The sequence below is a fragment of the Neovison vison genome, chromosome 5, assembly GCF_020171115.1.
Source record: "Neovison vison isolate M4711 chromosome 5, ASM_NN_V1, whole genome shotgun sequence".
Taxonomy (NCBI): domain Eukaryota; kingdom Metazoa; phylum Chordata; class Mammalia; order Carnivora; family Mustelidae; genus Neogale; species Neogale vison.
Window position 1 is genome coordinate 22,186,743 of NC_058095.1, and position 14,648 is coordinate 22,201,390.

Consider the following 14,648-nt stretch of genomic DNA (forward strand, 5'->3'; position numbering starts at 1 on the left):
ACTTTAGAATCTAGATTCTGCATTCCATACCTTCATAGTTCTCTGGGCTTTCCAACTGGCCCGTGGACAGTATAATAGTACTCATATGCACATGATCTATATGTAGTAGGACAGTGTTTATTTTTTTCCTGGCAGAAGTTAAGAAAAACACCAAAAGACATTTCATCCAAAGTGAAATAATATTTTCCATTAATTCCAGTAAATCTTGATTTTTGGAAGCATAAGCAGGAGGATTGGGATAAGAAAGGAATTATTTTTGGTTTTGCTGAAATGGTTCATAGTTTTAAAAATTTGAATTTTTCCAAAAAACAAACCAAAAAAAATTGAGCTTTTCCACTTTTGGAGGCTCTAAGCATCAACAGATGGGTTGTGGAGCTGAAAGGGTAGGGGGAGAGGTAGAGCTGGACAAGCAGGTATCACTTATCTTGGGTAATTAGCTGGGGTTTCCATCACCTTCAGCCTGACGGCTCTAAATACCCCTGGGTGTGAAGAACACAGCACAGGGAGGTCGTGAAGGCATGAGGAGGCAGGAAGCAGGTGGAAAAGGCAAGTTAGGAGGCCTTGGTCAGCAGCTGCAGGAGGGAGAGGCCAGCGTATAGGGCACAGAGGCGGGGGAGGGTGTCTGGGTCCCACGTGTACTGGGGACCCGATCTCTGCACTTCGAGGCCACTCAGCCCCACTAGGGCCTCTGTGAGGGTCAGTTCCTCTTCCCCAAGGGAGGAGAGCAGGTCAGGCTGCAGGGGGAAAACACCCTCTTTATCCTGTAGGAAACTCTGTTCCATTGTGTTCTCCACCTGCAAGGAACCAAAATAGCATTAAAAAAAAAGAACTGGAAACCTGTCCTCCTTTCTCCTAACTTATAGGCACCATGAATAAGGGGGCGCCTGGGTGGCTCGGAGGGTTAAGCCTCTGCTTTCAGCTCAGGTCATGATCCGGGGGTCCTGGGAGCCTGCTTCCTCTTCTCTCTGCCTGCTTCTCTGCTTACTTGTGATCTCTGGCAAACAAGTAAATAAAATCTTAAAAAAAAAGAAAAAAGAAACCACGAAGAGGGCTACCTTTCTCTTACTATAACTCCTTTCATTACGTTACAACTCCACGTGGGCCTTCTAACCACCCTGTTATGGTGGGCAGCCCCCCCCCTTTTTTTTTTGTTAGCCCGATTTTACAGAAGTGAATTGAGACAGTCTTGGCTGTGAATAAGCAAAGCCAAGGTGTTCTGTCTTCTCAAGCTGAGAAACCCAGATAACTGCCCAGAAATTCACTCTTTTACTTCCAGTTGCAAAATAGCAAACAAGGGAGAACATGGAGACAAATGAGCCGTGAGCGTGGGTTGCTGCCCTACAACAGGGGCTCGCCAGGACAGTCTATTGTTAGGCTGAGTCTATATCTTTCCATGAGTTCCAGCTGATTCCCTCCCAAACTCTCTTGGCACCTGCAGTTTTCTCTCACCAGCTTTAGCTGCATGGGTAGGATCTTTTTCTCCATCGATTTTATCAGCAGCTTCTGTTGGGCTTCACTTAGCTCTGGAGGTAAATAAATAAATAAACAAATAAATATAAAAATGCAGTGCTGGTACAAAGGGGACTCCAGACCCGAAGGAGGCATATTTCCCGAATTTCAGTGTTCATTAATCCACACATTTATCCCAGGTTGAATGCTGCTTTAGGCTAGCACCTTTGCTAGGAGTGTCGGGTAAAAATCCTACCCCTTTCACTCAAGGAACTTGCAGGCTAGCAGAGAAGACAAAGCCAGGTGCAGGGACAGCACAGGGTGTTAAGGGACCCATAGCCAAGGAGTCTACTTTGGACTTGGTACTTGAAGGCAGGCTTTTAAAGGGGACAGACATCTCAGCTTACTCCTGAAGGACCAGGGAGTTTTTCTAAGTGGGGTAATGTTTCATGCAGAGGGAAGAAGAGAATTCGGGGCAAGATGAGAAGATGTCACTCTCTGAAATTAAAGCTAACAAATTTCTATATAAAAGTGATGAGCTTAGGGATGGCTGGGTGGCTCAGTCAGTTAAGCCTCTGCCTTCGGCTCAGGTCATGATCCTAGGGTCCTAGGATCGAGCCCAGCCCCACTTCAGGCTCTCTGCTCAGTGGGAAGCCTTCTTCTCCCTCTTCCTCTGCATCCTGTCCCCTACTCCTGTTCCCTCTCACCCCGATTTCTCTCTCAAATAAATAAATTTAAAAAAATAATTTTTTTTTTAAACCAGTGATGAGCTTAGCTATATGTAGAAATTTTAACTATGTGACTGGTAAAACTAGGGTTACTTCCCAACCTCTATTAGCAAGGCTAGGCTACCTTCTCAGACAATCCAAGGCGCCCAGGTGAATCCTTAGGAAGGTAAACAATTTTTTATTTTTATTATTTTGTTTTATTTTAAGGCAATCTCTGTTCCCAACGTGGGGCTCAAATTCACAACCTCAAGATCAAGAGTTGCATGCTCTACCAACTGAGCCAGCCAGGCGGCCCTCTAACCCATTTCTTTAAATGTAGATATAAACTATTTTAACGGTGGTATAATTTGCCTGTCATGCATGCATGGAGTTGTTCGTTCGTTCGTTCATTCATTCATTCATACATCCGGGTGATTCATTCCGATCACTGAAGAGGTACATAAATGAAGACCTTTTTCTCTACTTACCTGTTAGGGCTCCGAGGAAATAGAGGATGCCACCCATAGCCTCCTTCGATACCAAGACATCTTTTGGGAGTGCCTCCAGGGTCACTTCATGTCCTTTGTCTAGAGCCCCTTCAAGCTGCGGGGAAAGGTAGGCAGCAGTTTAAGATAACACAGGTAAGGGGCCCAGCACGGTGCCTGGCCCATCAGAGTCCCTTGAGATATGTTAACTATCTCTCGTTTCCTTGTTTTTTTTCAAGGTGTCAAGTTCTGAAAAGTATGGGGCTCCTGGATTTCATGGTCCCTGAGCCTTGAACTCTGGGAGGGAACTCTTGGAAGGGCACCAAGGAAGGGCCCTGCTGGCCCACAGCCTACCCTCTGTCTGTCAGCAGGTGCTTTGAGAGAAGCTGTCCTGTGTGCCCTTTTCCAGAGGCATGAGGAGGGCAGTGCAGCTGGGTGGGGGTGGGGAGGACACCTGGCCAGCCTCAAGGAAGACACCCACAATTGATTCTCCCGGCCACTGACCACCTCTGTCCTGTCCTGTCCTGTCCTCTGCCAGTTTTGACACCCCCCCACACCCACCCACCAGCAACCTTCCTCTGGGACCTCACCGTGAGTTCCAGGTCCTGTAGCTCCTTTTTCTTCCCGAGAAGTTTGCTGAGGCAGGTGAGCAGGGAGCTTTGCCCTGCCTGGTTTAGCTTCTTTACTTCTTGGATCTCTCTTTGAACTTCTTCTTTCAGTGTCTGGAAGTCCTCATGTTCCTCCCCTGTTGAGACAGTGAGCATGGTAAGCCAAGCGCCCTCGGTCTGGCAGCCTTCCCATCCAGCCCCCTCAGGTCCCCGTGCTCTGCTCCCAGCCTGAGCCTGACCTCTCTTCTTGACCAGGGAACATGATTATGAAGTTTCCATGAGCCCTGACTTGAGGTGTTATGGGGGATGGTCTAGGGCAAGGAGGTGGACCAGGACCTACATTATCGTCTAAGCGGACGGTTGATTCTCCCCACGTTCCCAAACCCCATCCCGTGACAGTAGACAATCGACTTTCTTTTCTCTTAGACTCCAGCTTAAAGTTGAGAAGGAAAGTCTATTTCCCCTTCTGGAGTTATTCGACAAAGAAGAATGGCTTCGGTGACTGAGTGAAGGCGAGGATGGGTGGGTCTTTATCCAAGGATATGGGTGGATTGAGGTTAGCTTGAATCTTGGCCTGACCCTCGAGGGGCCTGGCATCCTAAGCCTCTGTACAGGGGAATAGCTTCTGGAAGCGGCTCCAGTTGCCCAGACCTGGGACTCAGCACTTGTCTTTTCCTCTCTGCAGCCCACTGCCTCATTCCAAAGTCTTGGGAGAAACTCAGAAAATTCCTTACCAGCATCAGATGCCAGGATAACATCTGGGGGTGGGGGGGGGGAAGAAAAGACAAGAATGTACTCCTCCAAAACAGTAGCCATGCCCAGGGGATGAAACATTAATGGGGGTTAGGAAATACATCCTATTTCCTGGGATGTTCCGGCTATCTTGAAGCTACACTTGCTCCATTCATGGGAGGCAGGAATGGGGCAGGAAAGAAGCTAATCCAACGTGAAAAGGGGCCCCTGGATTGATTGAGTTGGCATCACTGTGACTCAGTGACTCATCTATCCCAGATGCTGGGCAACAGAGCAGAAGATGTGCGTGGGACAGGTTACAGCTAAGGAAGCCCCCGAGGACAGAGGTCTGTGGCATCAGACCACCTGAGTAGCCTGTCTAAAGTGTTCCCCTGCCACCGCTTTTTCCTAAGTCATTGGAATTTCTGCCATGTTTTGGGGACACTTGTTTGCTGAGACCAGTCTTTCAGGGAAGAGGAGAAGAAGATTGGAGTTTTAAAATTCTGTGTCAAGGGACAGCTGGGTGGCTCAGTCGGTTAAGCATCCAACTCTTGATTTTGGCTCAGGTCCTGATCCCAGGGTGGAGGGAGAGAGCCCCGTGTAGGGCTCTGTGCTCAGTTGGGAGTCTGCTCGAGAGTCTCTCTCCCTATCCCTGCCCCTCCCGCTTGTGCTGTCTGTCTGTCTGTCTCTCTCAAATAAATAAGTAAATCTTAAAAAAAAAAAAAAGAAAAAATGAGAGAAAAAACTTACGGGTGAACTTCTCCTCTGGCTTTTCTGAAGACAGAAACAATGTACATATGTCAGCATAAAACCTATTTGTGCCTTTTTATCTAGAGCGGATGTCAAGGCAGCTTTATCAGTGATCATTATAAAAACACACGGAGATTATGTTAGCTCATTCCCTTCCCCCCAACACACATACAGTCTGGGAACACACAGTATCTCTGAGTCTTATTTCTGCTTCTGACTTCCGGTCTCTTTTAGTTTCTCTGTCTCTCTAGGGTAGTATTTATGTGCTTCTGTCTCCCTTTCCTGAAGTCGAGAGCAGATATTTTTGTAAAGGGACTTGGAAACAAAACGAGGGGCTCCTTGAAGGATTATGGCACATGCTAGTGGAAGGTGCAGGATTTTAGCAGATGATGTCAGGGTAGGGTGAAAGGGGAAGCAATTTCACTTACCTCCGGGAGGGAAGGTTTGCATGTTATCATTGCAGATATGTGGAATATCTGTAAGAGAGGCGAGAGCAGGAGGACCCTTAAATGGCTGCCCACCTTCCCTTCTCTATTGTCCAGTCCATGGGCTTCGCTAAGCACTAGGTCCCTGTTCCCAAAGGCCCCACCAAATCCCCTGCGCCACCTCTGTTGCGCAAGGAACTCTTCCTCCGTAAGTCCTAGGACAACTCTATTTTCTGCTTTGCATCCTAGTGCTGGTATCTGGGTCTGTTTCCTCCATGGGGTGCAGACTTTTTGAGAGCAGAAGGCGGAGCTTCTTCATCTCCGTGCCCCGCCCCCCCAGCTAACCCGGTGCCTAGCATGCTGCAGGTGTTCAGGACCCAGGGGCTCATTTACTCCCTCTCCAGAGCAGCCCCCCTGCAGTTCTGCCCCTGGCAGCTGGGACCACAATACAGTAACTCCAGCACTCCTTCCCTGGCTTGCCACCAGAGGGGACCAGGACGCCTTAGTGCTAATGAGGGTAATTCTTGTCTGGAGGGGACAACATGCCAGTGTCTGCTCACCCCACTCATCGTTGCCTTTGACCATCAGTTGTCTCACTCGAAAGGCCAGGATGCAGCCCTTGGGGATGGTCACGGCCTCCTTGTGGTTTATGGATCCCTAGGATCAGACAGTGAAGACTTTTGAACCCTCCAAGAGTCTGAGACATGGGGTTTGGGTGGGGCACGTGCAGGGGCAGGCCCGAGCACCTCTGGGGAGATAAGAAGTTGAAAACCTTTCATTTGTGTCCCTGATTGCCTTTCCACCTAGTCTGGACTCCATGGGATACACTTTGAAGCCCTTGGGCATCATCCCGCTGACGAGGTGTATCTCCCTCCCTGGTGCAGACACAGAAAGGAACTGGACGGACCAGCTCCATCACCTGCCCGGGCATCTCCATCCCACCTGAGAGTTTCCACAGGCCCTGTTCCTTCTTCCTCTTCGCCATCTGGCCCGTGCTCGCCTCCTTCAGGAAGCCTTCCATGACTAACCCTACTCCCAGTTCCAACTCACCCCTTGAATATTTATACAAACTAGGTTTAGGTATGTGGAGCCTTTCTTACCTACATCGAATTTTCCAGGCCTGTGTTCTCGGGGCTTTAACCTGTGTGTCTCCTCCGTGAGACTGAGAATGTCTCTCTCCAGTACACCAGGAACACCATGAGGGATGACCCATGACTATGAGTTCCCCCTTCCCTGATGGCTCCCTGTGGCATCTGGAACAGGCCTCTGGCCACACTGGGCACCCTTGACCAGAGAGAGGACTTGGGTCTGGCTGACAGGGGCCTGAGTCTTGAATAGCAGGAAGACGGAGTGGGTCATGTTCAGTATCCCAGGTAGGCACCGATGGGGAAAATGAATGTGTTTAATGCAGGCTCCAAGGAGAGGCTAAATATAGAGGTGTGTGTGTGTGTGAGAGAGAGAGAGAGAGAGAGAGAGAGAGAGAGAGAACCAAACCTGAAGTCCCAAGGGGGCGAAGAACGGGAGGGAGAAGCAGCCCTCCGCCTTGCCGGCTCTCTCCAGAGTGACCTCCTGCACTGTCTCCACCACCTCCATGACCACATACAGGTTCTCCCCTCGCTCTTGCATCTCCTTCAGGAACGGGTGCTCGGCTGCCAGCTTCCTGGGGCAGGGGACGCACGAAGGGATGGGTCAGAACCTCTCCCCGCCTGGGCCATCGTGCGCTTTTCTGTTCTTCGGCCACTCGCAGGAGCGAGGCATCAGGGAGTCAGCCAGGCGTCAGGGAGAGGGGTGAGGACTCTGGAGTAGGAGACTGAGGCCAAAGCCCAGGTGGCAGGACAGCCACTCTGCGTCAGGGGAGCCTCATCCATAAAATGAGGGTAATGACACCTCCCTCCAGGGATGCTGAGAGGAAAACTAGGAAATCATCTGGCATGGCTCCTGGCCCAGAAGAGGGCCCCCTGCTTGCTCCTTCCCCTTTTTCCCTCTGCCTCAGGGTGCCTTCCCCTCTCTTCCCTCCTCCCTGTTCTTTTTTTTTTAAATTTTTTAATTTTTTTTTATTTTTAAATATTTTATTTATTTATTTGACAGAGAGAGATTACAAGTAGGCAGAGAGGCAGGCAGAGAGAGAGAGGAGTAAGCAGGCTCCCTGCTGAGCAGAGAGCCCGATGCGGGACTCGATCCCAGGACCCTGAGACCATGACCTGAGCCGAAGGCAGCGGCTTAACCCACTGAGCCACCCAGGCGCCCCTCCTCCCTGTTCTTAGTCCTGTTCATCTCTCCTGGGGCCCGTCTCTTAACCTCTCTCTTGCTATTAACACCAGTTCCTCCTCCCCGCTTGCTGGCTTCCAGAAACATGTCCTTTGATCTTGCCACTCCCTCAAATTACCCTTCTGTTTTTTTCTTCTTTGCTTCACTGGCAAGTATCTCAAAAGATGAGCCCGTACACACCGCCTTTACTTCCTCACTGTCCACTCCTAAATTAATCATTTGGCTTCTATTTCCACTCCTCAACTGAAATCCCAATGACCTCGCAACCGCCGCATTCACAGACCTTCCCTCACTCTGCACAACACCGACCTGCTGCCCAAAGCCTCCCCGTGACTCTGTCTTTTCCTGGCTTCGGTCCCACCCTGCCACCCTGCTTCTGCTCCCAGCTTTCAGCCTTCTAATTCCTACCTGTTCTGTCTGTGTCTCCTGTGCTAGTTTCTTCGGTTGCTAAAATATTACATTCTCTATGTTATGTTCTCAGGTCTCTGCTATCTGGACTTCCTTGAACATCCGCTCCCCGCACCTCATTCCTATAGTTTCCATCTTTATATGGCTGACCACCCCACAGGGATCTTGACCTTGACTTCTCTCCTGAGCTCTGGGCCCGCGTTTCCAACTGCCTTAAAATTTTTCTTCTAAAATGAGATATAATTGGGGCACCTGGGTGGCTCAGTCGGTTGAGAGTCTGGTTCTTGATTTCAACTTGGGTTATGATCTTGAGGTTGTGGGATCGGCCCCCCCATCAGGTTCTAGGCTCAGCATGGGTGGGGGATGTCTGCTTGGGCTTCTCTCTCTCTTCCTCACCCTTTGCCCCTCCCCCCACTTGGTCCCTTTCTTTCTGTCTCTAAATCAATGAATAAAATCTTTAAAAAATAAAATGAGATATAATTGACATATATCATCATGTTAGTTTTAGATGTACAACGTATACAATATAGCGTTGTTGACTGTGGTCACTCAGCTAATGCCTCACTGGACCCAAAAACTCAAAATGTCCAGAAGGAGCTCACAGTCTTTCTCTCCAAATACTTCTAAAGTTTGTCTTCTTGTTTCTGTTCATGTCATCACTTGGGTCAAGTCTCAGAGTTAATTTTTTAACGTTTTCATATATGTAATTATTTTAATAAAAGTTGTATTAAGGTATACAACATTTTTTAAAGTTTTTTTTTTTTTGGTTCATTTGTTTAGGTTTTTTTTGTTTGTTTTGTTTGTTTTGTTTTGTTTTTAGTAATCTCTATACCCAGTGCAAGGCTTAAACTCACAACCCCAAGATCAAGAGTTGCATGCTCTTTCAACTGAGCCAGCCAGGCACCCCACAGAATGTTTTGACATACCTCTACATAGAGAAATGGTTGGTACAGTCAAGCTAATGAACATAGCTAGCTCCTCACACAGGTACCATTTTGTGCATGTGTGGTGATCGACTCTCTTAGCAAATTTCCCGTGGACAGCATACAATTATTAACTATTTATCGTGTTGGACATTGGCTCTCCATCAGCATCATCTCTGACCAAACCTTCTCCCTCACCCTGCAATCAGCCATCAAGTCCAGTCCATTCTGATGCCCCAAAGGTGCCCCAGCCCCAACAGGTTCCTCCCTCTTTATGCTGACTGCTCTTCCCAGTTCTTGTCTTCATTTTGCATCTCTGATGGACAGTGGAATGGTGTCTTGCCTGTCTGCCTGTCCTCTACCTGTCACACTTCCTCTGTCTGGCCAGATTAATCACCATGCACATCAAAGCATCTTTGGGGGGGTTCCTGGGTGGCTCAGTCGTTAAGTGTCTGCCTTTGGCTCAGGTCATGATCCCAGGGTCCTGGGATCGAGCCCCACATTGGGCTCCCGGCTCAGCGGAAGCCTGCTTCTCTCTCTCCCACTATCCCTGCTTGTGTTCCCTCTCTCACTGAGTCTCTCTCTGTCAAATAAATAAAATCTTAAAAAAACAAAAACAGGGGCGCCTGGGTGGCTCAGCGGGTTAAAGCCTCTGCTTCGGCTCAGGTCATGATCCCAGGGTTCTGGGATTGAGCCCTGCATTGGGCTCTCTGCTCAGCGGGGAGCCTGCTTCCTTCTCTCTCTCTCTCTCTGTCTGCCTCTCTGCCTTCTTGTGATCTCTGTCAAATGAATAAATAAAATCTTAAAAAAAACCCCAAAACAACAAACAAACAAACAAAAACCCCAAAGCATCCTTGGGGTCCCCCTGAAGCCTATAGAATAGTTCCACATCCTTGACCAGGCACCTGGGTCCTCCATGATCTGGGCCTTAGCCTCTGCCTCCCACTTGCTCCTACTTTTTCTGCTCCTGCCAAACCAGCTCTTCATGCTCCCTAGTGGTTTTGAGATTTCTCACCCACGTGTCTTTCTAATGTCCTTCTCCCAGACCTTCATGTTCAATTTCTACTCATCTTTCAAGGCCTGGATCATGGGCTGCCTCCTCCATGAAGTCCCCCTTCATTCCCCAGCCAGAAGTCCCTCCAGCCTGCCACAAAACTCAAGCAAAGTCCTCCTAGACACTATCTCTCACCCTGGATTATAGTTACGTTTTACAGATTTTTTTTTTTAAAAGCCCTAGATTGTGAGATTCTTTTTTTTTTTTTAAAGATTTTATTTATTTATTTGGCAGAGAGAGATCACAAGTAAGCAGAGAGGCAGGCAGAGAGAGAGAGAGAGAGAGAGGAGGAAGCAGTCTCCCTGCAGAGCAGAGAGCCCGATGTGGGGCTCGACCCCAGGACCCCGAGATCATGACCTGAGCCAAAGGCAGAGGCTTAACCCCCCGAGCCACCTAGGCACCCCGATTGTGAGATTCTTATACAAAGATATTCCAATGCACCCCGGCTCCTAGTGGGGTGTTTTGCACTCCTTTGAGGCTGTATGAATATTTAAGCACCCCATCACTTCCCTCCTGCCTCCCTTCTTTCAGCCACCACTTAACTACTTAAAAGTCAGTTCCCCTGGCAAGCACCCCCATTTGAGGTGCCCAGCATTGACATGGCATCAGCCACACCCCCTGTGCTGTGGGAGCAGCGTTCCCAAGGGCTGCCTGGTGTAGGTATAGGACCGGGCAGACGGCTTGATTTATGGGAGCAGAAGGCTGTGCCCAAGCTTCAGTAGGGAGCAGATAAGACCTTTTCCCTTTTATAGAGTCAAGTTTAGGAAGGAACCCTAGAAGTTTTCATGGAACCACATCATTTTTCAGGAAAGAAAACTGAGGTCCTGAGAGGAAAAGTTATTTTTTCCAAGGTCACATAGTAAGTTAATGTGAACATGCTCATACTCGTGTGTGTGTGTGTGTGTGTGTGTGTGTGTGTGAGAGAGAGAGAGAGAGAGAGCGAGAGAAAGAATGAGAGAGGGGAGTAGTACTGGGAGTCGTGGAAAGAGATGTCTAGGAGTGATTAGGAGATGCACCCATGGACCACATGGTCATCTTTTTCTTTCTTTCTTTTTTTTCTTTGGAGATTTATTTATTTATTTGACAGAGAGAGAGAGAGCACAAGCCGGGGAGCAGCAGGCAGAGGGAGAAGCAGACTCTCCACTGAGCAGGGAGCCTGAGGCAGGACTCGATCCCAGGACCCTGGGATCATGACCTGAGCCAAAGGCAGATGCCTAATGACTGAGCCTCCCAGGTGCCCCCAGAATGGTCACCTTTAAGAGCTCTACTGTGATGACCCATAGGTGAAGGTCAGTGTGAGGGCCCTGCCATTATTAACTCAGGGCCCAAAGCAGCCTTTCCAACCACCCAGCCATCCTGGGAGCCCCCCAGCCCTGCCACACTCACCTCTCCTGGTGCAAGGTCTCCAGAGCCTTAGGGGCCACACTGAGTGTCTGGACCTCCAGGGTACTGCTCCGGGACAGCCCCGCAGTCCCCGTGACCTTGACTGTCTTTGGCACATCCACCTCTCCCTCCACTCGGGCATCCAGCATATTCTTAAAGCTAAAGTTCCCAGAGTCTGTCGGATCTGCAGGAGAGAGAAGATGAAAGGGGCCAGGCTGAGGGGCATCCCTCTTCCCCTGCCTCCTGGGAGAGCTCAGGGCTACGTGACACCAAAGCACAACCGGGCAGAGGGAGCTTTGGGTTCCCCCTCGTAAACCAGGGCCTGGCGCCCACCCATTGGGGCCCAGCCTTGCGCCCGCACTGACCTGCAGGCGAGCTGCCAGCTTCTAGAACGTCCAGGAGGGTGTAGTCTGTGCGGACATACCGGGCACCCCAGAAGAGCGTGCTCTTCCTCTTCCTTAGCACCAGGCAGAAGGGGTGGAAGCGCTTGAAGTCTATGAGGCTGTCAAGGGGCGTCAGGTCCCCTCTAGGGTTTAGCTGTCTGGCCAGGGCTCGGGTGACATTTTCAAAGATGGTCATTTTCTCTGTTGGGATCGGGTTTTGGGGGGAGACAGGAGAGTGATAAGCTGGGAGACCGGGACATGGTAAGGGCTGCAGCGGAGAGAGATCACCTGGCTTTGGGGGAGGGGGTGCCTTTAAAGATGCTGGGACACGGGGCACCTGGGTGGCTCAGTGGGTTAAACCTCTGCCTTCAGCTCGGGTCATGATCTCACGGTCCTGGGATCGAGCCCCACATGGGGCTCTTTGCTCGGCAGGGAGCCTGCTTCCCTCTCTCTCTCTGCCTGTCTCTTTGCCTACTTGTGATCTCTGTCTGTCAAATAAATAAATAAAATTAAAAAAAAAAGATGCTGGGACACTAGGAATGTCAGAGCTGAAAGCAATGCAAGGCACCTCCGCTTTGTGAGGAGGAAAAGCAGCTGAAAAAGTTGAGGCAACTTGCCCGATGTCACACGGCTGCAGAGAGAAGCCATGCCTTGCCTGTCAAGGGTTTTTGCGTACAGCTCATTCATGTCCCTCACAAACTTGAACTTGGAGCTGGGCTGGGACGTTTCACGCGTGAAGGAAGTCAAGCTTCTCCCATGCAGCTCTGCCCAGCTTCCCTTCCCCCAGAGAACTCTGATGGCTGGCACCGGGGAGTCCGGGAGCCAGGCAGCCCCCACTGGTGCCAAGGGCCTGAGGAGGCAGACGCGGTTCGCCTGCCCTGTTGCCCCTTCTTTGGGTGGAGGTCACTTCTCTTGTGCCCACCCCCTGGCTCCTGCCTCAGAGCAGACTCGCTTCCCGCCAGGGGCCACCCAGTACACCCAGGCATTTCAATCGTTGCCTTGGCTCCCTCTGCTTCTAGTACACTCCCTCCCAATCTAAAGAATCCCTATTCATCCCTCTAAGATTCAATCTGGGTCACCTCTTTTGTGGCTCCCTTCCCCCTCCCCTTCAGGCAGCTAGTGACTCTATCCTGTGTCCCCAGAGCACTTTGTACGCTCCCTTCCTGAACACCTGCAACCTGACGTTGTTCGTGTTGTTATGATCTGTTCTCCTGGCTCTCGCCTACTCGACTGTGGCCTCCCAGAGGGCAGGAAATGAGTCTTAGTCATCTAGGCACCGAGCACAGCACCTGGTGCAGGCCTAGAGCCTGGCAGATGTATGTGGAAAGAATGAATGAGGAAATGAATGAATGAATGTGGCCCTGGGAGACATATACTGGGGTGCGAGGGCCCCGGAGAATGTGGGGTCTGCAAGAGCCTGAACTTCAGAGCCTCAAGTCCTGGCCTTAGAGGTTCAAGTCCAGGTTCTTTGGCTGGGTGGCTCGCTGGCCCAGCCGTGGGTGGGAAAGGACGCACCAGCTAGCCTGGAACTGCCCTCACTGCCCCCATGGGCCCCTCACAGAGTCAGAGAAGCGGGAGGCACATAAGCAGGTGCATGGGCCACCTGCCAATCACATGGACTCCAAGGTGCCTTTTTAACCCCTCCTTCCCGGGTGGGCTGGGATGGGACAGGACAACCTCCAGGGGCCAGTCAGATGCCTGTGGGAAGGGATCAGGAAACTTCTGTCTCTTCCTTACCAGAGAGGGGCTCCCAGGACCACTTCTCACTTCCCCCTGCAAGGCTTATGAAGATATGTTCTCCCCGGGCTCTAGGGGACTCCTAGGCTACCCACCTTCCCTACCCACCTTCCCTACCCACCCATGTTCTCATTCATCCCTAGAACACCCCCACCTCCCCTGCTGTCACCAAGCTCTTACCAGACAGCCGTTTCAGGTCCTGTCCAGCAGCCGGATCAGGGATAAGGGCCCAGGACTTGCTCAGTCTGCAGGTTGAGGGAGCTACTGTCCCTCTCCAGCATGGGCGACAGCTTTATGCCTCTCTGGAGGCAAGGATGTAGGCTTCCAGGGACCCCGCCTGCCCCATGACCCCACCCCTCTCCTGCTCTACTTCCGGGAGAACAGCATCAACCTGTTCCACGCGTGCCCTGCCCCAGGCCCTAGGCCCTGGCCTCCTGAGGGCTGTGGGGGCGGGAAGCTGCCTGGCAGGTGCCAGCGTGGGTGGAAGGAGCCAGACCAGAGACAGGTGGCCACTGAGTCTTGGCTCGCTGGGTTGAGAGGAGAGGAAGGAAGGCACCTTTGGGAGAGAGGCCACGGAGAGGCAGTGGGAGGTGTGTGCATCTGTATGTGGACATGTGCTGAGGGAAGGCATCTCTGTTCTGTCACCATCATGGTCATTGGGAAGCATCTTGGATTCATGATGAGGCCTTGTGGGCGTGATCAGGGGGCAAGAAATCCTGTATGTCCACAGATTCCAATCGAAAGCAGAGTGGCTAAAAAGTTGTACTCTATCTTTCTGCTGGTCTGTCTGCACATCACTCCCTCCTGCCCTTTGTTTTAGCTACAAAGATGTGTCAATGGCACCGCTAGCCACCTATGTCTGTGTAGGCAGAGATGGAGACAGACCAAGTGGTTTTCTGGTGTGTTGTGTTCAGCATGTCGGCTCCTCTGGGAGTGTTGTACCCACACAGACACGCAGTGGCAGAGCGGAGTGAGTGGCAAGACTAAAGGGTACATCTGTCTTGGGAGCTGTTCTGAAGACTGTGTCAGATAGGAATTTTTTTTTTTCTTTCAAAGATTTTATTTATTTATTTGACAGAGAGAAGGATCACAAGTAGGCAGAGAAGTAGGCAGAGAGAGATGGGGAAGCAGGCTCCCCGCTGAGCAGAGAGCCGGATGCGGGTCGATCCCAGGACCTCAAGATCATGACCCGAGCCAAAGGCAGAAGCCCAACCCACTGAGCCACCTAGGTGCCCCCTGATAGGAATTTTAAAGGAGACTTTATGCACCTGGTCAGGTTTCTAGATGACAAATCAAGACAGTTCCAAGCAAGACTCCTATAGTGCTGGGATATGTA

The 14,648-nt window shown here is 50.7% G+C and overlaps 1 protein-coding gene across 3 annotated transcripts; it reads right to left on the bottom strand.

Moving 5' to 3' along the window:
- Window positions 1-533: 533 nt before the first annotated feature.
- On the bottom strand, window positions 534-13,599 carry GSDMA (gasdermin A). Of its 3 annotated transcripts, XM_044248061.1 has the most exons (12): window positions 13,493-13,599; window positions 11,558-11,776; window positions 11,196-11,376; window positions 6,651-6,816; window positions 5,717-5,813; window positions 5,160-5,207; window positions 4,732-4,755; window positions 3,984-4,007; window positions 3,232-3,386; window positions 2,645-2,759; window positions 1,450-1,523; window positions 534-794 (listed from the first exon to the last, which is right to left on the bottom strand). In XM_044248061.1, exons 2-12 carry the CDS (start codon window positions 11,769-11,771, stop codon window positions 552-554), a joined length of 1,341 nt encoding a protein of 446 aa, XP_044103996.1. In that variant the 5' UTR covers window positions 11,772-11,776; window positions 13,493-13,599; the 3' UTR covers window positions 534-551. The 3 variants fall into 3 exon arrangements, with proteins under 3 accessions (XP_044103996.1, XP_044103997.1, XP_044103998.1); XM_044248062.1 differs by lacking the exon at window positions 4,732-4,755; XM_044248063.1 differs by lacking the exons at window positions 3,984-4,007; window positions 4,732-4,755.
- Between the last annotated feature and the right edge of the window lie 1,049 nt (window positions 13,600-14,648).

Bases quoted from the DNA above. Each gene is read 5' to 3' on its own strand.
- GSDMA (XM_044248061.1), bottom strand. From the start codon at position 11,771: ATGACCATCTTTGAAAATGTCACCCGAGCCCTGGCCAGACAGCTAAAC. The intron at 5,814-6,650 runs GTTTGGTTCTCT...GTCTGATCCTAG, and splicing joins TCGCCCCCTTGGGACTTCAG to GGATCCATAAACCACAAGGA. The intron at 4,756-5,159 runs GTAAGTGAAATT...TTCTGTCTTCAG, and splicing joins GCAAACCTTCCCTCCCGGAG to AAAAGCCAGAGGAGAAGTTC.